The following is a 24,313-nucleotide window of genomic DNA, read 5'->3' as shown; positions in this document are numbered from 1 at the left end:
CTACTTAAAACAGTTTTATGATTAAGGTAAAAGCAAGCATTGCCACTAAATAATTAAGTGGAAGATTGTCATTTGAAAAACTACTATGTAATTTTAACATTAAACTATTTTCAGATTTTAAGCAGTGAAAAGTTGAAGACTTTCATGCCAAATTTTCTAAGAATTTTTTTTATTCATTTCAATGTATAATACCTGTAATTCCTTCTCCGTTTATATATTAAGCCTCAATACAAATTCTTTAGAAAAATATTCCTGGTAAAACACAGAAGAATCAAAGATATTGTTTTCAAAGGACAGTAAGCATTTTAAATTTTATTTTTCAAGAATATGAAATAATTTTATTATTAAGGTTATTATAGCTGTTCTCTGGTTAAGATACCTGTATTATTGCTGTTTGCAGCTTCTGCTTTGCTGGCCCATCACTTCTTTGTGAGTTCCAAATGTTCTCTAACATAAATAGTAATTGCTTTTCATGTGGCATCTATAGTCCAGAAGGCTGTATTGCATTGCAATTGCTTCTCTTTGTAAAAGCAGAAACACTCAGGAACATATTGTGGATTAGGAAATGACACCTGTGTACTGAATTGTTCCAGTTATATACAAGTAAGATAATACAATTATAAAGTGGTTAGTTTGGAAATGTTTTCTTGAATGTCTGCAAGGTTTATATTTGTGTAACTATATTTTGAATCTTTTTTTTAAAATGTTATCATTAATAAGTTTTGCCAGGTTTGATTTCTATGCTTTGTATTGTTCTTCTGATCTCTGAGAAAATAAGATCAGTTTTGAAATGGCAAAGGAAAGAAAAAAAAGTGAATCTTCAAGTTGTATTAGCTGTTCTGAAAATATGGGCATTGATTAATTATGAGTCATTAAAATTAGTTTTTAATTGCATATTGCAAAAATATCAGATTAATTAAAGTTCGGTTTTCGAAAGCTTGGCAAGGATTTTGTTATAAATCTCTCTGGTAAATAGTTGTGCATGAGGTATGAAAGAAGAGATTTTTAAATTTGCAGACTCTGTATGTCACTGAAAATAGTTCCTTTAATTGGAAAAATTAGATGTACTTGAGTCGAAATTCAATCTAAAGTGATTCATCTTGAGAAGTTGTTTATTGCAGTCAAAGAAAAGAAGCAGCAGGTAGTAAGCAGTTCCATAATATGTATTAAAATTCTGTAGAGAATGCTATTCCCTTGACAAAATTAACAGTTATAATACAATTAAATATCTAGGAAAAATACAGTGACATTATTGATAACTTAGTTGACATAAAATGAATTTGGTCGTGGACTTCTAACAGCTTGACTTAATTTTTGTTAAGTAAACCTTCCCTCAGCTTCTCTGAAAGCAGAAAAAAATGATTTAAAAACTTTCAGGCTTACCTTCTTTTTCTCTAAGGTGAGGTTATAACTTCGCATGGTGCTATTGAACCAGATAAGGATAACATTCGCATAGAGCCGTATTCTTTACCGCACGGTTTCACTTGGGACACGTTGGATCTGAGCAACACTGAAATTGTAAGTAGAGCCCCTTGCAGTCTTTCAAATATAATCCTGGTTTTGTGTTTGGGTATTTGTGTGTGTGGTGCATTCTGCCAGTGTAATGAAATTGCCTGGGGAAATGAGCTGGAGAGACACAGAAGTCCCTTCCTGACCACATAGTTCTCCATTTTCTTTTGGACCAGCCTGTTAGGGTAACATTTGTTTTTCTGGGGAAGAAAATAGCAAACAACACCTCTTCCCCCCATCTGCCCCCCCCCCCCAATTCTTAATTCCCAGGGGAAAATGTTGAGCTACAGATTAGAAGTGAGGGCAGAAACGCTGAAATACAGAACGGAAGTGAGAACATTTAATTCTCTGGATTTTCATTAAAAGCTGATATAACTGACTTTCCCCACTCTCCGAGTAGCTAGGAATAGCTTTAATCACAGGATCTTATTGGATCTTATCAATTTACATTGAGACTGAGAGCCAGCGTGACATAATGGTGAAGGCTAGGACTGGAAGAGTGTTTCTCTTAAGATAAGTCAAGTGCTCAAATTCAGAGCAAAGTGAAAGCTGCTGGATTCAATAAATTGATGGCTTCCCTCTATTCTTTTTTTCTAGTTAAAGGAGTTGTACATGCTGCTAAATGAAAATTATGTTGAAGATGATGATAACATGTTTAGATTTGACTATTCACCGGAATTCCTTTTGTGGTGAGTCCCAGTTTCTGTATACATCAAGGGGAAACTATGGAGAAGTAATGATGTCATTGGCCTGTTCTTTTCTCAGCCCTTTTCCCTCGTCTCTCTTGCTAGACAGCAAGGAGGAATTACACAGATTTTTTTTTTCATATTTCATGCTTAAAAAGTTTACAGTACAGATAGCCCTCAACCTATGACCATTTGGGACAAAAATTTCCATTGCTAAGCAAGATAGTTGTTAGGTGAGTCATGCCCAATTTTACAACCTTTTTTGCCTTGATCGTTAAGTAGATCACTGCAGGTTATTAAGCAAATCCAGCTTCCCCCATTGTTTTGTTAGGAGCTGGCTAAAAAGGTTGCGAACAGTGATATCTTGCCCCCAGGACCGTGCCATGCTCCTCAGTTTTAATCATGTGCCTTTGGGCATGCTGCGACAGTCTGAGGATCGATTGTAAGTCACTTTTTTCAGCGTCATTATAATTTTGGATAGTTATTAAATCGATGGTTGTAAGTCAAGGACTCCTTTTATTAGGTCAAAAGGAAGACCGAATTGTTACTTTCATGCCTTTTTCACCTTTTAGGGCCCTTAGACCGCCAGGTTGGCTTCCGCAGTGGCACTGTGGTGTCAGGGTATCATCCAATAGGAAACTGGTGGGGTTCATCAGTGCCATTCCGGCACACATTCGGATTTATGATAGGTAAGCCCTAACTGATTAGCAAGGTAGCTGGAGACTCTTAGGTTTTCTTAAAACCATTTGCATGAATTTTCCTTTAACAAAAAGTTATATTTGGAAGAAATTCTAAGGGGGAACGTTGGTGAAGTATTGAAAATGTTTTAGATATCTCAAGCTAAAGTCTTTGTCCATTTACGCCAACAATTAGCAACTTTTTCTGTGATAGCATCATCATACAATATCTGTAGAGTTTATTGCCATTTGAAAACATTTTCTTCCTCCTCTTTCTCTTCATCATCACCTTTTAATCTTGGAGACCATCACTCACTATCTATCAATACCTTAAACACTGTGGTGCAACCACACTTAACATCTCTTTGCTTTTATTGCCCCACTAATAATGTTTATTGAGAATTTTAATTTAGTTTATTGTCACTGCACCTTGTACAATTAAATTAAATACCATCTTCAGTGTACATTATGACTATTAAAATAAACACAAACACATATCCTTCACATTTTATACATTGAATTGGAAATATATTACCAAGGCTTGACTGGTGGGTCAAGCAAATAGGAGGAGTTCATTTTCCACAGTCAGCCATCCTATAGTGGAATATTTTAGAGGACAAAATTTGCAGACACCTTTTTCCTCAAGTCCTGTGTTAAATGTGGTACATACATAAACATTCAGGATATTTGAGTGATGTGTACTAGCTGCATGAGTAGATTAAAATTTGGTTTGTTTGATTGCTATTTAGGATCTTGTGTGAGTCTACTATTGCAACTTGCAAATTATTTATAGACATATTTATTTTAGTGTAATGTTATTGTCATTGCACCTTGTACAATGAAATTAAATACCATCTTCAGTGTATATGAAAATATGACTATGAAAATAAACACAAACACACACCCTTCACATTCTGTACATTGAATTGAAAACCCCTGATATCTCATTAATATTGCCCTATACAGTAGAATTCAATAGGGTTAGTGCCCTGAGAGAGAAGCTGTTTTTCAGCCTATTTGTCCTTGTTTTTATTATCGTGTACCGTCTGCGAGATGATAATAGTTCAAAAAAAGGTTGCCCAGGAGGAGATGGATCTTTGAGAATATTTTGAACTTTCCTAAGGCAATGGGAGCTATAAAGCTCTTCCAAAGACAACCAATGATCTTCTGGGCAATGATGTTAACCCTCTAGAGCAGGGGTCCCCAACCACCGGTCCCGGACTGGTACCGTCCGTGGATCATTTTTACCGCGCCGCAAAGCTTGGGCACCGCCATCTTGTTTCGATGGCGCTTCTGGGTTTTCGGTTGCTTCCGGGTTTTCGGTTGGAAAGTGCTTCTGGGTTTTCAGTTGAAAAGCAGCGTTTGGGTGCTCGCGCCTTAGTTTCGTCGAAGAGGGGGGGAGCGGCTTCGAACAAAGAGCTGTCCCGATGGCAGTGGAGTCTCGCGTTACTCAGGTACCGATCCGTGGAAGAATAAATAATCATGAAACGGTCCCTGGTTCAAAAAAGGTTGGGGGCCACTGCTCTAGAGTGACCAGGGCACCCCAGGTCAGGTCCTCTTTTAGGGTAACACCCAGAAACTAAAACTGGCCACTTGCTCCACTTGGTCTCCATTGATAAGCAAGGGCTGGATGTCTGATCTGTTCCTTCTATAGTCCACTATAAGCTCCTTCGTCTTATTGGTGTTGAGGATCAAGTTATTGTCTTCACACCACAAAAATAACAAGTCCACCTCATCTCGGTAGGCAGACTCATCCCCCCACCCTCCGGAGATGAGTCCCACACTGTTGTATCATCTGCAAATTTAATAATAATATTACTAGCATGAGTGGGAATGCAGTCATGCACATAAAGAGTATAGAGTAATATTCACAATTAACAATGTCATTTCAGCATTTTTTCACTTCCCAGAAATATTGGAGTTCACTGTCATTATTACAGAGTTGGAATTATAATAAGATCATCATGAAAGTACTGTAGCAATGCTTAAAAGAGAGAAAGCTCTCATCTAATTGTATATATTGGAGCACATTGAGGAATGCTAATCAAATTCAGCCTTACATTTTCTCCTATCCTGCCCTGCATATGTTTACACATGTGTACACACTCCCCCACTTTCTTCTCCTTTGTCTTCTACTTATGTCCCAACATAAAATCCAAAACATGTTCTTACCCTTAACTAGTTTTTAACATATTTCTGAAATTTGGCTGCTGACCCATTAATTTGGAGAAGAAAAGGTTAATATGTTCAGAGTAGCAAATGATGTATAAGTAGCAGGAAGAGGCAGACTTGCTTTTGCAGAAATCACAGATAAATACTACATGTGCCAGAATCGGCAATCAGCAACCTGTGCTCATAATTTCTGTAAGATATTCAAGCCCTGAGCAAGTAGAATTGATACTAGTATTTAATATTTAAAAAATCTAAATTAGTGGCTATATTTGGTTCCCAGCAGAAACCCCTCAAAGCAGAAAATCAACTGTCAGAGCAACTTTTCTCCCTTGATTTACTTCTGTACAACTATCTGTGACTTTTTAAATATGGGAAATGTCAAATCAGAATCTTCTATATGTAAGGGATATGGTAGATAGTTTTACTGTATTTATTTATCTCAAATACGTAATATCCACAGTGAATCCTACAGAGGGTTGCAGAACAAAGTGTAAAATTTACTCAAGAACTTATCTTTGACCCAAAATATAAATACGCCCAGTCCAGTCAGCAGACTGGACTGAAATATTTCATTAAAAATCAGAACATGGAATATGCATATGCAATTCAAAAATTTACCACTCAGAACCCTTCCCTATAAAGGAAATAGTTTGCCTTGCTTTGCTATTTTTTTTCACAAAGTACATGCACCTCCTTGGGAAAGAGAATCCTAAAAACGAGGGTTCCTGATATGGATTCAAAATGCTTATTGTTTATACAGCTGGAAAATAGCAACATTTAGAAATACAGCCACATTCTCTTCACAGCATGTAACTCTACCTGTTAATACACACAGCATACGTTACTTGCAGAACAAGAAAATTGGCAGCAATCCACTGGAATAATCTCTTCATTTTTTATATTAAATCTTCTTTTAAAAGAAGATTAAAAATTCATACACTGAAATATTTGGTTTTGGGAAATGAATCTACTTTATTTCTCATGTACCTCACAAAAAGGTATACAGAAGCCGGAATTATGGAAATAATTTATTTTTCCTATTTCAAAATGTGTTGCTAAGCTGGGGAGTCTTCGTAGTTGAAGTCCAAAATTACTACTGTTGGGAAACACTGATGCAGACCCACCATCTAGTAGTCCATTTTATTTTCACAAAGCCTCATCAGTAACTGGTTGGAGAAAGTTGTAGAGCAAGGATAGATGCAGTCCCAGGTGGACCCCAAACTCTTTTGTGACTGCAGGAATTCTTCAAGAAGGTGCTTCTGAAATTAGCAGCGAACCAGATATAGAAACCACAACACTTTCCACCCTCTTTAAAACATAGAGAATAGCAGAGTATTAAACCTTAATTTAGCTATTGTATTTTGAAAAAAAAAACAGTAATTTCCTCCAATGTAAGGTTCTGTCCCCCTCTGTGATGATGATTGATGATGACAACAATTACATAGATGTAGTTCTTTCTTTAAAATAACACTTCTTGATTCAAAAATTTTCCTGCGTCTATAAGAAATATGTTTTTGTAAGGTTGGGAAGAGTTGGTCAGTAGGGTAGGCAGGGATGGGATTCTACCAGTTCAGACTGGTTCTATAGAACCAGTTGTTACGATTCTGCACATTTCAGAGAATCACAAATCATGCCCTTGGCTGGCTCCTCCCGTCTCTGCCCATCCCACCCCTCCCCATCCACTCAGTCCTTAACGTGCATGTGCAACATTGCGTGCATGCCCAACATCACTGACTGCATTCTACCCCCTCCAGTCACTCCTTAAGGTATTTCTTTTTTTATTCCCCTCCCAACGATCAGCTATACCTATGCTGTGCTGGGATTCCCCTCGCTTACTTACTGCTTTGCCCAGGAGGCTTCCCTGAGGCCCCCCAAAATTGGGGAGGGGGTTTGCTGCAAAAAAAGAAGAAGCCACACCCACCCAGTCACATGGCCACACTCACAGAACTGGTTGTTACAAAATTTGAATCCCATCCCTGAGGGTAGGTAATATTAGTTGGACAACATATAAGAATATTTGTACTCCTTCAAAAAGTTAAGTACTTGCTTATGTATTTTCTTTAACAGTGACAAGAAAATGGTAGAAATTAATTTTCTGTGTGTCCATAAAAAACTACGATCAAAGCGAGTAGCACCAGTCCTGATCCGTGAAATAACCAGAAGAGTAAACTTGGAAGGAATTTTTCAGGCTGTTTACACTGCAGGAGTCGTCCTTCCCAAACCTGTAGCAACTTGCAGGTAAGTAAAGACTATTATTGTTTTAAGAATTTACATAATTTTTGTTATAAATTGAATGGTCAGTTTAACTTCAGATTGGAGGGATTTTAGGGAGGTATTTCATATTACAGAACAGGCAGTGATGAAATAAGAATTAACATTTCTGCGTTTCTTGAAAATGTATGAGCTCCAGTTGTGAAACTCATGGCTATTGTAAACATCTACAGTTTTCATTTTGCATGTCAGTATCACAAGATGGAAACACAAAAAAGTGGAAGTTGAGGTATGGTTCCTTATCTCCTCGCCTCATTTCCTTTGAATATTGCAAAACTTGTGACTGATCTTTCATAGCTAGATTCTGATTACCTTACTTTCACTGTTTTAAGGACTTAATCCACCTGAAGTTTTATTTTAGCACTAGTTTTATTAGCTACCATGTGAGACCTAGCCTGAACACAAAGTCTCGTAAACAAAAACAAATCCACAGTGAATAAGTGAAAATGCTTTCCAATCAATGAATGCACAATCTGTAAATATACATTCTTTTGAGATTACTAATGTATTTCAATTTAAGCAGCCTAATAAAGTTGATTTTTCCCCTTATTTTGTTTTAGTGAAGTAATAAAAGTATCCATGTAGGCTACAATTTTTGAATCTACTCCATTTTCTAAGCAGAATGCTGTTTTTCCTTTCTGTCTCCTCTTGGCTTGACAAAAATAAACATTTCAAGCTCTCTTGAATATATAGTCATCCTCCATTTTTGACCAAAATTGGACTGAAATTTTCTGTTTCTAAGTAACACAATTATTAAGTGAGTTTTGCCCCATTTTACAACATTTGTAAAGTTAAGTGAATGGCTGTAGTTGGTTAAGTTAGTAACACGGTCGTTAAGCGAATCTGGCTTCCCCATTGATTTGGCTTGTGAAAAGGTCGTAAAAAGTGTTTGCATGACCCCGAGATGTGGTGTTCTGACCCAGCTCCCCAAACACGACAAACCCTCTGACGTGAACTCAAAAGATTCCTTTATTAGGAATGCTGGCAGCCCCAGAAAAAAGTTTCTCTCACAGGCTAACAAGTCCCTCTGTCTGGAAGATGAGTAGTTGTCTGCCACACCTATTCATCTCCGCCCCCTGCCTTTTATCCCCAGAGCTAGGGTGGGGGTCTCGCTAGCAGCAGTGGCTCTTCCATCCCAAGGATCGGCCCATGGATTCCCACTGCTCTCCTTTCCTCTGCCTTTTGCGCAGCCACGTGTCAGGCACTGGACCCAGCTGTTCCTCCTCTTCTTCATCAACCACCTGCTGACTTGGGGGTGTTTACTCTCCACCTGAGGGCTGACAGATGGCCCAGGCTCTACCTCTGTCTCTGTCTCTCTCTGCCAGCTCCATTCCCTCTTCCCCCTCCCAGGTTGGCCTGATGCTGGGCCTGACTCCCACCCCTCCTCATCCTCTGATTTGGCTGCTGGAGGGGTACAATACATGTTTTTAAATATGAGTCCGTTGCCAAGCGTCCAAATTTTGATCCCATGATCGTGGGGATAGCTGCAATAGTCATAAGCCTGAAAAACAGTCATCAGTCCCTTTTTTCAGTGCTGTTATAACTTTGAATGGTCACTAAATGGTTATAAGTCAAGAACTATGACAGGCCACGCGATAGTGAGTTAGCAACGTGTTGGGAACATGACTTCTTATTGCCTGGAGTCAAATGCCAAGAAGATGTTGACAGTGTTATTAGAAGTAAAAAGATGCTAACTGGATGAATAGACACAGGGAACACATTTTAAAATTAAGCATCAAAGGGGTGAAATATTTCAAGACTGTGAAATCTTCCTCTTTGTACCTAGATGTTGACTCTGCAAACTTTCAGTAACAAACTAATACCATATACATATATTTTCTTCTATGTTTTTTCTAAAAAGTATTTTTCAAGGGTTAATTATTACAGGGAGACAGTATAGACCAGGGGTAGTCAACCTTTTTATACCTATCGCCCACTTTTGCATCCCTGTTAGTAGTAAAAAAATTTCTAACCGCCAACCGGTTCTACAGTAATGGTGATTTATAAAGTAGGGGACAAAACCCTTACCGCCCACCATGAAAGCTGGAACGCCCACTAGTGGGCGGTAGGGATCAGGTTGACTACCACTGGTATAGACTATGTGGAGAAGTTACTGAGTCAGTTTAACATACCAACATAACATCAATTTTTATTCAGCATGGTTTCCTTCAAATGTACAGGAATTTAAACGCTCCATTGATTATGAATTCTGAGAGTCATACTTCTGGAGTCCACAGTATTGGTAAAGACTGTATTGGTCTGAAGCAGAGTTCTTCAGCTTCAGCAAATTTTAGATATATGGACTTCAGTTCCCAGGATGCATGGCTGAGATTGTAAAATATTGATCTGATGCATGTATAGAAATCATTGAATTCTTTGCTATACTTGATTTTATTGTCTGTATTTCTTTTAAAATGTTACTCTACAGAAATGCAGAATGAGTTGTGCATTCAGGTTATTCTACTTCCACTAAGCCTTCATCTACGTTAGAGTATATATTTAGGGGCAAGTTCATTTAGCAATATTTTGTGTAGGTTGTACTTATGACTATTAAAATTGTAACATGCCAGATATTGCAACAAAGGATATAAATATTTTTGAATAGTTGCATTCAAAGTCATCTTGGCGCAAAATAGGTTTGTTTCTTGCATATTTCATTTCTTCTAGTCAAATATACGAAACACAAAAACACAAGAAAGGCACCAAGAAATATAAAAGCATATAGTAATGAGGATTTTTAGTTGATTTTGTTTTTTGTTGTTTTCTTTAAGTTGGGTGGAATGTGATAAACATTTGCAGCATATGTTTAATAGTAGGATCTTAGCAAAAATCTTCCAAAAAATTAAGAGACATTTCAGTGAACTAGCACAAATATGAAAAATATTAAAATATAGTTTTGTGCTGTTTGGCATTCCTAAATATGTGGAGAGAGAGGATAGTGGACTCTACTACCATATGAATCAAGGAATATTGCCTTTTATCACCAAAAAATCCATGAATCATACCACTGCCATTTGTCTAAAAATGATAGAGGGTCTTCTGCTTGATCAGGAGTTTGGACTAGATCTCCAAGGTCCTTTCCAACTTTATTATTCTTTTGTGTAGGTGCCCATTTCTTGCATTTCCAGGAAAGTTTGGGGGAAAAACATCTATTTCATATTCTAAATAATTTGACAATACAAATGAGATCTTTTTAATAGTTTGATTATTAGCAACTTCTTATGTCTCTTTTAACAGCTATGGTACAAATGATTAATTGTAATTACCCTTACAATTAAGGGTAAAGAATAAAACTTTACACAATGTGTAAATATACTCCCTGATGGGTCTTTTGTATATAGTTAACAAAATGTCCCATAATGATAGTCCTCAATTTCTGATCAGTTGTTTAATGATCATTTGGATTCAAGTCTTATGAAGAGTGCTTCATGACCATTGCAAAATGTTGTGCCTCTCCCACCCCTGTATTTCAGGCACTTGACAACTCACATTTACAACTGGTTGTAGCTTCTTATAATTACCTGACTGTGATTTGCAACATTTTTTATCAATTTCTCACACTTCTTTTCCAGTTTCTGGCAAAAAAACAACCCTACCCATTTAGGAGAATGCGTTTGCACTTATATGATTTGTTTAACTGGAGTGAATCATGTCCAGCTATGACATCACAACTTGCAATTGAAATTTCTGGCTCAATTGCAATTATCAGTTGAGGATTACCTGTAAATATTTTCTGTGTGTAAGGACAGAACTGAAATGCAATAATGATACTACAGCTTTACCCATTCAGTGGCCCTCCAATTGTTTTGGGATAGGAACTTCCATAATCAGCAACAACTTTGAGGGATGGTCCCAGTACATTTGGAAAACATCAAATTGGACAAAGCAGATATGCAGCTATTTACTAAGATATAAGATTCATTAATCTTGGCAGATTCTTATTTCTGAGTAGACATGGATAAATAAAATCACATTCTGAAGTAATATGTTGAACTGAGTACCCTGGAAGATCTGACTTGGAAACCTATAAGCTATAGGAAATAATGTCAGGTTTTTTTGTGGATTGGGTATATCACTAGTATTGAACATTTTATTATTATTTGATGCAATAACAACAAAGAACCTTCTTAATTTCAAATCTAAAACCTCAGTTAATTTTAAGACTAATATTGTCTCCTACATTAGCTATAGAAATGTGTAAAATTAATTTGTTGAAAAGAAGGCAAATGGATTGATGGTGCTGAGCAACAAATCTTTTACATGCGTTATGATTGCGTGTGTGTGTGTGTGTGTGTGTGTGTGTGTATACACACACATATATAAATTTTAATTTTTCTAGATACTGGCATCGATCGCTGAATCCCAGAAAATTGGTAGAAGTGAAATTTTCTCACTTGAGCAGAAATATGACATTACAGAGAACAATGAAGCTCTACAGACTTCCTGATGTAAGCAATGCGTCCACCAGAGGACCCTCATTCTCACATCAAAATAGCCTTCTGTCCCTGCCAAGGCAAGCTTTTCATTTGGGGGAGGCGGTACTGTTTAAAAAGGGAAGGGATACAAGGGTTGTGGGGCAGAACCTCCAAAGAATAGACTTTCCCGGAAAGAGGAGTTGCATATGTACATTCACCTGGCATCAGAAGACATTTTTTTTTTTGTAAAGATGTGGATGGTTGGAGAAAAAGTATTATTTTCTTGAATATATGATACCTCATGTCCTTATATGAACATACTAATTATTTTTGGGGCTCTTGAGGAAAAGGCACATTATAAGAAGGAGAAGATCTTGAGAAGAAAGCACATTATAAAAACCTCTCTGGTACCAATGGAGAGCACGTGGTACTAATGATGAATTCTAAGGCAAAAAAGCATGATATAGTTGAATTATTTTAGTTCAGAGGAATTCCTTTGATAAACACGCAGGCACATACATACACGGGGGGGCACGGAGAGACCAGTTTATAACTGATTGTGCTGTTTAATATTTAATAATTGTTGAGAAGAATGTGAGGCAGTGTGTGCAAAACACTGCTTTTCACCAGTTGAATATGACTGAGAAAAGTTTGGAATTGTAGTCCCAATGCCTCTTGATTGTTGCCTCTGGCTGAATACTTTCCTGCTGATGACAGCCTACATGGGGTATTAGCTCTTTGAATTTCTGTCTTCTTTCATTATAATAAGGCCACAAAAACTTCAGGCTTGAGACCTATGGAACGAAAAGATATCAAAGCAGTGCAAGAGTTGATTAACAATTACTTGAAGCAATTCAATCTTGCTCCTGTTATGGATGAAGAAGAAGTGGCTCACTGGTTCCTGCCTCAGGATCATATTATTGACACGTTTGTGGTAGAGGTGAGAGAGAGGCCCCTTTCCTACCGCAACCCCTTCCATATAGAAACCTTTCCTTGGCTATTTTCTTTCTCATGAGGTTTCTGTGTTTGAATGGAGGGCTAATACATATATAAACTAATTTGGAGCAAAATCTGTTTTGTAATTTCTCAAAAGGGTTCTTTCCCCACAACCAGAAACTTAAATCTTTTCCCCGCTCTTGCAAATGTTCCTGAGATTGTTTTTATTGTTGGGGGTGGACGGATGATGGAAGTACTACATTGTTGTTGGAGACTGTTGTTTCCAGCTACGCACCTTCTTTTCATTCTGATGCCCATAATCCCTTCACCCTGGGATGGGAAAGTGCATAAAGCAAATACTGTATTTGTCAATGAGGAAATAGAGCATTGGTCTGAATATCAGAGGGATACCCCTCAGGTTCAGAAAGATCTGAGTTAAAGTATTCAGCTAAAAGTGGATGGACTCGGGTTTCTTACTCTGCCTCACCATTTTACACTGAATTATCATAACCTGTAATTTTGCAGACCAACTGGGTGACTTAAGAGTTATAATACTGTAGAGTCCTTTGTTTCCATTCCTTCACGTTCTTTTCTTCCCCAGAGTTCAAATGGTGTTTTTACTGACTTTCTGAGTTTCTATACGTTACCTTCAACAGTCATGCACCACCCTGTTTACAAAAGCCTCAAAGCAGCCTATTCCTTCTACAGTGTTCATACTGAGACCCCTCTCTTGGATCTAATGAATGATGCACTGATTATAGCAAAGATGGTAGGTAATGCAATAGTTCCTTTATTTTCCTTTTTTTTTTTTTTTACAAAAGAGTGAAGTTGGCTTAAAGCCTCACTGATTTATTTGCTTCAGCAAGAGCAGTCAAGCAAGTTGTGGGGATGTTTTCTTTGCTTATTGGAACTTTTTGTTTCAGCCCAGTCCTCAATAGGAAAGTGTGAAGAGGCACAGCCTCTGCTTATTCAAAACTCCTGTGCTTGCCTTACAGCCCCAGATGACTTTGGGGTTGCACGTGGCTTTTCCAAATCAAATCAAAGCTTTGTATCTGGGCTACTTCGGTTACAAGAAATGAAAAGTCAGTCAAATATGACTTCTACTGTAGGAATGTAACAGAGAAAAAGGTTTGTCTGTATTGTGTATGCATTGTGATCGTTACACAAGGTTACTAATGCTGTTAAGATTTTCAGGTTCTAAGTTGTAAACATACAGAATACTGCGTTGGTTTGGCTGGCATTTCTGAGCTTTCATGTGCATGCCATTGCAATCTATATGTTCCTGGATTGTGTTGATGCAAACTCATTGCTAAAAATATAAAACATTGTTGATTTATTGAGTTTGTTGTCTGGTAGATACAGTAGTATTAGTATAATGTTTGCAATGTTCTTGATTTTTGATTGCAGTTAATATTACTCATGCAGCTGCTTCAGCTTCTTTTCCTTTAAAGATTACACCTTCTACAAACAGCCCAAATGTCCAGCTAAGGAAAAGCATGTTCAATTGGCTGCTTTCATTCCTTGCTATAGGGTATGAGGGGAATAACTTTTCCTTTTTTCAAAAAGGCATCCTTGTTTCATTTTTCATAGGTTAGAAGAATCAGCATGACACTTAACAGAAATAGCAATAGCATTTAGACTTACATACCATTTCACAGTGCTTTATAGCCCTCTCTAAGTGGTTTACAGAGTCAGCATATTGCCACCAACAATCTGGGTCCTCATTTTACCCACCTTGGAAGGATGGAAGGCTGAGTCAACCTTGAGCCTGGTGAGATTCGAACTGCCAAATTGCAACCAGTCAGCAGACATAGCCTGCGGTACTTCATTCTAACCATTGCACCAACACAGCTCTTATAGCACTTAGACTTACCTATACCACCCTGTAATGCTTCACATGAGTTTACAAATGTTAGCATATTGTCCCCAACAATCTGAGACCTCGTTTTATTGACCGTGGAAGGGTGGCTGAGTCAACCTTGAGCTGGTCAGGATTAAACTCTTGGCTATGGGCAGAGTTAATCTGCAATGCTGCATTCTAACACTGTAGCCTGTGGTTAAAAAACACACACTAGAGGATTCAATACAATTCAAAGTAAAATAGGGTATAATGTCCCCTTCCAGTTGTATCTTTTTATCCATGTTAATTCATCTTATTGAAACAAGAGTTCTAGGAAGAAGGACACAGCTATGATGTGTTCAAAGCAATTTGTAGTGTAGTTAATTATAGAAGTACGTGCCTGTCATGTAGAATGCTTCATAGAGTGCAGAGTTTCCTTTCTAAATAAAATCTTTTACCAACCCTTATGAAAACCCAATTAGAAAATCAATTTATAATCTCTTTATGTTGCCAGAAAGGATTCGATGTTTTTAATGCACTAGACTTGATGGAAAACAAAACATTCCTGGAAAAACTGAAATTTGGTATTGGTGATGGCAATCTGCAGTATTATTTGTATAACTGGAGATGTCCTGGCATGGATTCTGAAAAGGTAACATATTTATACCAGAGGTTGATTGTCCTTCCTATGCTTCTGGAGGTAACAGTAGTAATCAATACTTCCAGAAGATATGGTGGTTGAAAAGGCTGACATACAGTAATGTTCAGATTCTCTACATCTTCATTTGTGTAATGATATGAAATGTGCTCCCCCAATAGCAGTGTTTGTGTGTGCCTTCCTGCCATCCCTCTATATTTGAATTCCCCACACAGTGCCTGTGAATAATAATGTATTAGTAAGATCTTCTCTTGATGGACTCTTCATCATTGGGAAACCAGCACGCTACAAAACACTGCCTACATTTTCAACAATGCTTCTGGCCCCCTAGGTACAGAATGGGACAACTTGCCATAGCCAATACACTGTGGTCAGCCAGCCATGGGACAACTCACCACAGGACAATTCAGCAAGTATGAAAGTAAATGAATGAACCTGTTGTGGTTAGCCAGCAGCCAGTGCAGACGGCAGAGGTAGCAGACAGTGAGGACGAAAGGGAACCAGTCAGGAAGTCTGGTGAGGACTTAGACAAGGGTCCTGCATCTGATGCAGGGATGGGGCCAGGATTGTCTGAGAATGAGGCGCTGCCTTCGGAGCCTTTGGAGTCTGGCTGCAGCCAGGCAGAGGACCCCAGGGAGCTTGTTCCCAGTGCACGTGTGCGCAGGGCTGCTAGAAGGAGAGAGCAGCTGAAGCAGCAGGAGCGAGTCGGGAGTAAGGCTGGGAGGTGATTGCCCCTCCCATAAGGGATAAAACCCACCCCTCAGTGATGTGCTTTTTGCAGGAAGCAAAAAAGTTCATTAGATTCTGATTCCTCATTGAAGCCCTGTAGAGTATGGTTTGTCTTTGCTGGAACTTCTGTCAGTTTATCAGCTAATTAAGTGAACATCTGTTTCTTGGCAGCCTTTTACAATCCTGAAAGGTGTGCTCTTATCTCAGACAATTGTGTTCGATATGTTTTGTCTGGGAATGCAAATAATTCCCAGCGTTGCATTAAAAAAGGTTTGCTTTTACACACAGCGTGTTTTCTTAATTTGAATGAAGCCTGAATCAGAACAGAACCGATCTGACCCAGGCTTTGTTCAAATTAAGAAAACACACTGTGTGTAAAAGCAAACCTTTTTAATGCTGTATTGAATTGTCTCGCAGCGAGTTGGCAGTGGCAAGTTGTCCTGCCCCCCCAAGTAGGCATAGGCTCACTGCATATAGCGCCCCCAAAGTTCCCCACCTGGAGTTGGAAGTGAGAATTGGGGGGCAAATAGAAATATGATGGAGTATTTTATCATTGCCCATATTTGTAATAACCAACATTTGGCCAACTGACAAACATTTTTCTCCCTGTGGCAATACTTCCTTGTGAGAATGCTTATAGTGCTCCTAAGTGCCATACTATCCTCTAAGCATGAAGGGCTTTGGTTTTACCTGCAGTAACATCCATGTTATCATTTTTCTAGGTTGGCCTTGTATTACAATAAGGTGAAAGGACACATATTTATATTTCTTGGAAGTCATCATCTGGGCTGTTGGATGCTCTTGGATCTGTACAGTTCAAGAGGAGCCAAAGCACAATGCCTGATGAACTTAAATCAATCAGTCAAACCTTGGGGGAGGAAGAGCTACAAGAAGTGAAGATTTCTGAGCTCTTCAACTCTGAATAGGAACAAAAATGCTTATGAACCTTTTACTGTTTGTCAATGAAAAAGAAATAAAGCACATTTGTTTAATTTTAAATGCTTAGCTCGCATCTTGATGCAAAGGGTACTTTTCTTTGTTTCCCTGCATAAAAATAAAAAAGGTTTTGTACAGCAGTGCAGTTGCAGTGGTGGAATAGAGTACAAATACTTTAATGTGACTGAACTGCTGCATTTCTATTTATGAAGTGGTAGTGTATGTTTATCAATGTAACGAAATGAAGGAGCCAATTTTGAGTATTTCTGCTTATTTTAATGATGTGGATGTCATCGTCAAGAGAAAAGCTTTGGGAATATGACTAGTAGGAAAACATGCAGACTTGTAATGTGGAGTGGAACAGACATCTGCTAGTTGGACTAGTACATGTTTTTCCATAAACGATGCTGCCAAATCAATAAAAATACAAATTTGTCATTTGATCTTCAATAGATCAGTGACTTGATTATAGTATAGCACTGCTGAATCCCCCTGAGTTATGGTATTCTTTTCATCTTACAGTTCCGGGGGAAATGTAACACTGTTTTTGATGGTACAGGAACAGCAGCCTGTACACGAAACTGAGAATATATTAGTACTATTATGATGTGTTAAGATGAATGTGTTTTAAGGCTTTTGCAGAATTACACATATTCCTTTTGTCTACTTGTTTTTTTAAGAAAACATTTTAAACTGAAAAATATGTTTCTGTAAATAAGTAAATTTGTTGCTAGTAGTAGCAATATAATTCTGATTTGGGGAAAGAGGTGGTTTCATAGTATACATTTGTATATGTTCTTGCGAACGCATTTTTGTTGGCAGCAATATGTGCCAAAATGTCTTGGTTCATATCTTATGGTAAACCTTAATATGGTTTTGTTTGGCTTAGTGTGTCATGCGAATTCAACCTACCATAATTTCTGTAACAAATGATAGTTTAGCAAAATGCATGAACCAGGTCAGATATGTTTCCCTTTGGATTAATAGAGTTCAGGTTAGATGTGGTAAAGCACTGCATATGCACCCACATTTTCAATAACTTTATATATAGATTTATCAACTGTTTTCACACATCACAGTAAGCCATGTTTGTTGGAAAACTATTGTCAGTTTGTAGAGAACAAAATATTCTTTTAGCCAATTTTTGAGGTATTTTTGTTTCCTTTATTTATTTGCCCTTCTCCAACTGGCATTTTTACAATGCATTGGACTGCAACTTGTAGAATTTTCCCATCAATAAAAACAGCCTCATTTGAACATAGTGCCAAGCCATAACATCATTTGTTTGGTTTTTGGCTGCAAGTGATATGTCAACCCCCATAGGCTGGCTTGACATGCTGTGGGAAATGGCCATCTAAATTTTAATATTTCTTGAATAATTCTTGTTTTTCCATATTTCAAAATAATATATTGATTCCATCACATTTTTGAGAGGTGGGGAAGGGGAGTTGTAGATGTTTAATAATGACCTGAACATATTTTAAAGGTAGGTTCATCAAGTACGAGGCTGCTGGAGACATTTGATAACATTTGATAACACTTCTGATCCTAATCAAAAGTGTTAATCAACACATTTGATCCTAATTTATTAGTAGCCTTGCTAGATAGTATAACAAGCAATTTAACCAAATATTGAAACCATATTTGTACATTTCCAAATTTGGAAATTTTCAGAGAAATTCCAATAGCCTAGCTTAGAAAGAAGAGTGTGTGTTTTCACTCACCCTAAATCAAAAATTGCTATTTCATTTGCCAAATCTCAAGCTTGCACTCTTTTCCTATTGTTAGATAGTTACTGGGGGAACGGACTCTTGTACATGTTTTTCCAAAAGCTAATGTTGCATACAAACTAGGAATTATAACTTGAAATGTTACCAGAAACTCCCAATAGCACTAATTCTGGATTTTGCATTAGTTGTGAAAATTCTGTACTTAAAAATAACTTACACCTTTTTAAAGGACACAGTTCTATACTCCCTATCCTGTTTCTCCTTCCAATTTTCCTATTTCTAACACCCGTTCTATAGCAACTCAATGAAGTTTATTCCAAACAATTATTTTAATTATACAACTAGGACCAATTTTAGTGCTTGGATTTAATAACGTATTTATCTGAATATGACAATACTGTGTCCCTCCTCTTAGAAATCTGCTTCTCTGGACCAGTGCACCTCACAAGCTATTAATCCAAAAGCCTCGAGTCTCAAAATGCCTCTCTATCTTAGTGCAGGGAACTGATCTGATACGCTAAAGAAAGTAATTTGTGTTATTAAAAGCAAAATGCATCTATGCTCAGTTCTGCATGTTCTACTTGATGAAAATCAATTGTTTAAGAAAAAATATTAAACAGAAAAAGGCTGTGCTGTCAAATGTGCAGCTGTTTTCAATTACAACATCTTAACAGTTCTTTAATTTTATTGGCGCCAATGAATGTTTGAATAAATGTATCACTTTCATACTATTTTGTTTTGAATAATTATGTTTACCTAAAATATTAGTTATTTCAAAAACCAAGGTATTCTGTTTAAAATGATACATCCATACAGGCTGGGGAAGATGAAAGTTGTAACCCCAAATACCTGGAGAGTATCAGATTAGGAAAGGCCATCCTAATTAACTGTAGAAGACAACATGAACTAAATATGATTTTTATTCCAACATCATGCACAACGGCCAGCTTTTCCATCTTGCCTACTTAAGGTTACCAACATCACTAGAAACAAATTTTATATATACATGTACACACTTGTAGAATACATACACATTTCCATGCTGTATCTACTGCAGAAGCCACATTCCAAAAAATTATAGCCAAGATAAATAAGTTATATTTATTGAATTCATAATTCTTAATAAAAAGCACCTGGAACAGGCTACTTATACAATGAACTAATTTTTCTGTTGGCATGCATGAACACATTCCTCTTGTTTCTTCACTGGCTGGAAATTGGCTAAGGGAAAGCAGAAGAAAAATATAAAATAAAAAATGAAGAAAAAAATAAGGGGAAGAAATAACAAGAACGGAGGGGAAAGGAAATTATTTTAGGCATTATATATATTGAGTAAATGGCCCCTTCTACATGGGTACACCTTTAAAAAAACATACCTTTGGAAAAAAAGGCTTTTAGTGATATCACATTATTATACATCAGTTTAGGCAAATGGAAATGCAAACTCTAGCAATCAACATTACTTCGAAATACGTTTTTTAGTTTTGGGAAGCTTGCGGCATTTTTTTGGGTTGGGAACTACATTTTTAACTTTAAGTGTCTGCAGAGTAGGTGAAGCGAGTGGGCTGTTATCTGCTAGTTTCCACTTGTGACCGAGAGAGCTTCCTCCTGGGATAGACTCGGTGAATTCGGTAGCTGAAACAGTCATAACATTAGTATCATTTATTAAAAGTGGTTCAGTTCCATGCTGTATCCATGGCAGATCTAAACTAGGAATTCGTGGAATAATTAGTTCAAGTACCTTTGCAAACACATCAGCAGTTCTTTTAAACCCCAAAGCTAGCACAGATGTTAATCCAAGCACGGGGGCTAATGTTTCGCTGAGACGTGGAACTTGCCCAGCTGGAATAGCTCGACTTGCACTGAGTGGAATCAGATGAGATGTTAGCAAGGCAGGTTTGGCAGATTTGCATACCAGTACGAGACACAATTCATTTTTTTCTAAGGCTCTAGTTACCTCATTGATCCCAATAGCAAGCTGGTTCCTGATTTGCATATCAGACCACCCAGGTGCTTTTGGATCATCAGCCCCTTTGTCCTCATTAAATTTGCTCGGAAAATTGGAACATTCTTCCTTCTTTCTCCTTTTTCTAGAGGTGGATTTCATTCTCTTGTGATCCTCTATCTTTTTAAATCCAATCTGCTTCATGATTTCTTCCAAGGTCTGCAAGACAAAATGCATATCCTCTCCTGGCAGTGTACACCATTGTGGAATATATGGATTGTTCAAAGAAGTTTTCACAATTTGTTTGGATTTACGGGCTGATCCTTTCCCCCGCAGAACAGACATTTCAGTGTGCTTACACTTTGGACTCAATCTGAAATGAACACAAGAGAAAAGATGTTAAGTATTTTGCTTAAAATGTAGCACTAATTAATAATGAAATGTCCCATTTGCTTTTCTTGCAACTGACTTCATTCTATGCTATTAAAAGAATCTGAAGCTGTAATTTTACAGGTGAAAAATATGCCTGTGGTATTGGAAAAAAAAAGCTACACCCAAGTAGCTACAGTATTGTTAATGATTTGCCTACAATAATAAAAAAAATCCAGCATTCAATCAATGTTAATATCTTCACTTGAGACACTTAAATAAGTAAATTTAAATTACCATATTCTGAATACATTATGCAAATCTTATCTCCTGAAAAGTCTGAAAAATGGGAGAAAAAAGATGAGGCAAGGCAGAAGCAAGATGGGTGTATTTGGCTACATCGGCAATGGGAGCACTGCTGGAAAACCTGAAGGACCAGGCTGGGAAGAAATCATGCTAGATGTCTAAATAAAATGATACAAACTTGATACATCAATTAATCAACAGGATATCCCAGCAGAGACTGGAAGGGCTGTAGCATCAAGAGAGCTTTGGAACCAACAGATTCCCAAACTCATTTCTGCTTACAATATTGGGGGGGTGGGGAAAACTAGTTCAGGGGTCTCCAACCTTGGCAACTTTAAGACCTGTGGACTTCAACTCCCAGAATTCTTCCTCCAGTCATGTTAGTTCAGGAATTTTGGGAGTTAAAGTCCACAAGTCTTAAAGTTGCCAAGGTTGGAGACCCCTGAACTAGATCATCTCAGTAATGAAGAGTTTTTTCTCTCCCATAGATGTAGAAATAGAATTGTAGAAAAAAATAAAAGTAAACTAGAGAAAAATGATGATCACCTACAAGCTTGTACAAGCCAACAGGGTTAGAGAAGTGCCAACTTGTCTGCCAACTATTGTCATATTCTTCCCCTGTTGCAAGACAATTCTTGCTATTACTTGCCAGCAAACAAACTATTTGTGTTCCAACCATGTGCACTGCATGCACATAAAACAATGATAAATAATGGGAAACAATAGCAAAGTATTCCTGAACAAAAATCCCTTCTTGGTCAAAAAATGGCTGTGTCCTGTGGATCTGTAACCTGATGGTTTAGGTTCTCACAATATAAACTATCCAAATAGCCTGGATTTATACAACATATTAAAATAGTCTTGTTATCCTCCTTTGAAAAATATATAAGGTGGGAAAAGTGGAATGAACATGGTTAATTTAGAGAAATGAAGGTTGACCTACTGGACGGACCTAAAGGCAGAGATGTGCTGGAGCTGGCGCCATCATGAAAGTCAAATTTTAAATTTTGTAAAAACTGCTCAGCCAGTTACCAGCAGAGCTGAGCCACAATGCCCAGCATGCCAAATCAACTGTTAAGAAGCTAGCAGCACAGAGAAATGGACTGGAACTGGCAGAGCCTGCTCCTAACATCTACTAGTACACTGCAACCTAAAGAACCAAGTTGAAAACTGATTATCCTGTAGAGTGTTTATGTGTTTCCAGGAACTGATACCAATTAGAAGACCCATCATCAAGTTTGTCCAGCAGTCATGCAAAATAGCCAATCTTTAGCTTTCTGTGATAAAGAGCATTGAGATCAACCTTTGGAGACTACATGGACATACTCATGCTTCCTTGGTGAAAATATGGAAACTTCTTTGATGCTTTTACCATTCCCAGATTCCTCCCCCGCCCCCTCGTTTCCTAAAGTTCCTGCTATTCTTTCCTCCAATTTCCAATCAGTTTTGATATATAAATTAACAAAGCGAACCAGCTCCTACCACCCGCTGAGGCCACCTAAATGCTTCTAACTACCCACCGAAAATAAAAGATCCTGTTCTATTTTCAGAATATTGGGACACCTTTCTCTGCTAAACGCTGACAGGCAATAAAAGGACATGAAACCCCAGCACAATAAAGCAAGCTCAGGTTGTGCAATTTTCGAAACCAGACACTGATACAAATCAAAAGAAAGAAACGCTCCTTAAAGCTGCAATAGTAGACATAACAATACAGAAGGAAAAGATAACCGCCCGGTAAGTTTTTTTTTTCCTTAAAGGAGAGCTTATTGCAGGGGGTTCCAAAGTTGGCAACTTTAAGACTTGTGGATTTCAACTCCCAGAATTCTCCAGCCGGGAGAAAAGGGAATTTAAAGGGAATTCTGGGTTTGCTATCAATGAAACAGGCAAAAGGCAACGTTACATACACCTCCTGCCCCTTCGCTCACCTGGTTAGCCCGCAGCTTCACGTGTCTCGAACCCTCCGGGAAGTGTCCGCCACACGCTTCCCTTCTAAACTCCAGCAGCGTGATCGATTTCTCCCTCCGCCGATGGAAGCGCAGCGGCGCTCACTCAAGCAACGCTCGGTCGCAAGGGCATCTTTCCCACGCCGCGTTCAGCAGAGCAGGAAGCGGAAGAACAGTTACGCGTCAAGCTAGGCCCACGGCTCACCTCGCCAGCGACTCTCCGCGTCGGGGCGGACTCTTGACGGAAAGGAAGGGCGCGCAAAACCGATCAATTCCGCATTGTCGGAACCTTTCTGCATTCACGCCTCTCCTGAGCGCTCCCCAGTGGCCATAAACTGTAGAATTGCTTAAACTACAACGACGGTGGAAAAGCCAGGACAGAGTTTACGGATTAACAGAATTGGAAGGGACCTTGTAGGCCATCTAGTCCAGTCCCCGCCCAAACAGGAGATCCTACACAATTTCTGACAAATGGCAGTCCAATCTTCTTAAAAGCCTCTAGTGATGAAGCTCCCACAACTTCTCAAGGCAAGCTGTTCCATTGGTTGATTGTTCTCCGCTCCTGGAACAAGCTTTTTTTAAATAAAAATCATGCTGCTAATAGTGCAAAAAAAAAATATTACAAAGTAAAAACAGTAAAGAAGCCATACAGAAATTATAACTCTTACAAGGTTCGATTAGCTCTTAACACTTCCAAATTTATCCTGAGCAATAGAATAACTCTTATCAGCAGCTTTCTCCTTGCCAGCCCAAATAGTGATATTTACCATCACAATTAGTGATGCAATTAAGATTAAACTGCCCTAAAGAACCCAGACTGGTCCCATTTACTAGCATATCACCCAGTGAGACAAGGAAAAAAGTGTTTTCTGCTATAATACATTGCATTGGCCCTGCTAATCTTTAGGAGGGGGATGGTAGAGGACAGGAAGGCCTGGAGGAATGTTGTCTATGGGATCAGGATGGGTCAGGCACAACTTTGAAACTAACAACAACAATCTTTAGGAAGGCCCTAAAAACATGGCTCCAGTACCATGCCTGGGGTCTGGCAATGGAGGGGAGTTCTTACAATCGATATCTTGAGCTGTGGCATGATGAATTCTATTGTTGATCATGATTTTTTTACAAGTTATAGATAGTTTTTATATTTTTGTTCATTGATTTTTAATTTGTTTTTATTGGGTTATT

General features: G+C 38.1%; 2 protein-coding genes across 5 annotated transcripts in view; one reads left to right on the top strand and one right to left on the bottom strand.

The window, feature by feature from the left end:
- Nucleotides 1-19,290, top strand: part of NMT2 (N-myristoyltransferase 2) — a 55,226-nt gene extending 35,936 nt beyond the window's left edge. Inside the window, exons 4-12 of one of the 4 annotated variants that reach the window (XM_026716147.2) lie at nucleotides 1,400-1,518; nucleotides 2,107-2,198; nucleotides 2,768-2,884; nucleotides 7,112-7,282; nucleotides 11,655-11,763; nucleotides 12,500-12,670; nucleotides 13,268-13,435; nucleotides 15,021-15,158; nucleotides 16,616-19,290. In XM_026716147.2, the coding sequence (XP_026571932.2) occupies nucleotides 1,400-1,518; nucleotides 2,107-2,198; nucleotides 2,768-2,884; nucleotides 7,112-7,282; nucleotides 11,655-11,763; nucleotides 12,500-12,670; nucleotides 13,268-13,435; nucleotides 15,021-15,158; nucleotides 16,616-16,636 (1,106 nt within the window). In that variant the 3' untranslated portion in view covers nucleotides 16,637-19,290. Of the gene's footprint in view, nucleotides 1-1,399; nucleotides 1,519-2,106; nucleotides 2,199-2,767; nucleotides 2,885-7,111; nucleotides 7,283-11,654; nucleotides 11,764-12,499; nucleotides 12,671-13,267; nucleotides 13,436-15,020; nucleotides 15,159-15,495; nucleotides 15,613-16,615 lie in introns of those variants that run through there. The other 3 variants (XM_087915744.1, XM_026716150.2, XM_087915745.1) reach the window with 3 other exon arrangements.
- A 171-nt stretch (nucleotides 19,291-19,461) lies between these two features.
- Nucleotides 19,462-23,279, bottom strand: RPP38 (ribonuclease P/MRP subunit p38). The gene is made up of 2 exons (XM_026716151.2): nucleotides 23,108-23,279; nucleotides 19,462-20,877 (listed from the first exon to the last, which is right to left on the bottom strand). The coding sequence occupies exon 2, from the start codon at nucleotides 20,847-20,849 to the stop codon at nucleotides 20,019-20,021; it is 831 nt and encodes a 276-aa protein (XP_026571936.1). The 5' UTR covers nucleotides 20,850-20,877; nucleotides 23,108-23,279; the 3' UTR covers nucleotides 19,462-20,018.
- Between the last annotated feature and the right edge of the window lie 1,034 nt (nucleotides 23,280-24,313).

This window comes from Pseudonaja textilis, chromosome Z (genome assembly GCF_049901715.1).
Source record: "Pseudonaja textilis isolate UNSWEBS1 chromosome Z, rPseTex1.2, whole genome shotgun sequence".
NCBI classification, from domain to species: Eukaryota; Metazoa; Chordata; class Lepidosauria; order Squamata; family Elapidae; genus Pseudonaja; species Pseudonaja textilis.
The sequence above is the reverse complement of the archived record's forward strand: the minus strand, read 5'-3'. Positions and strand labels throughout refer to the sequence as shown.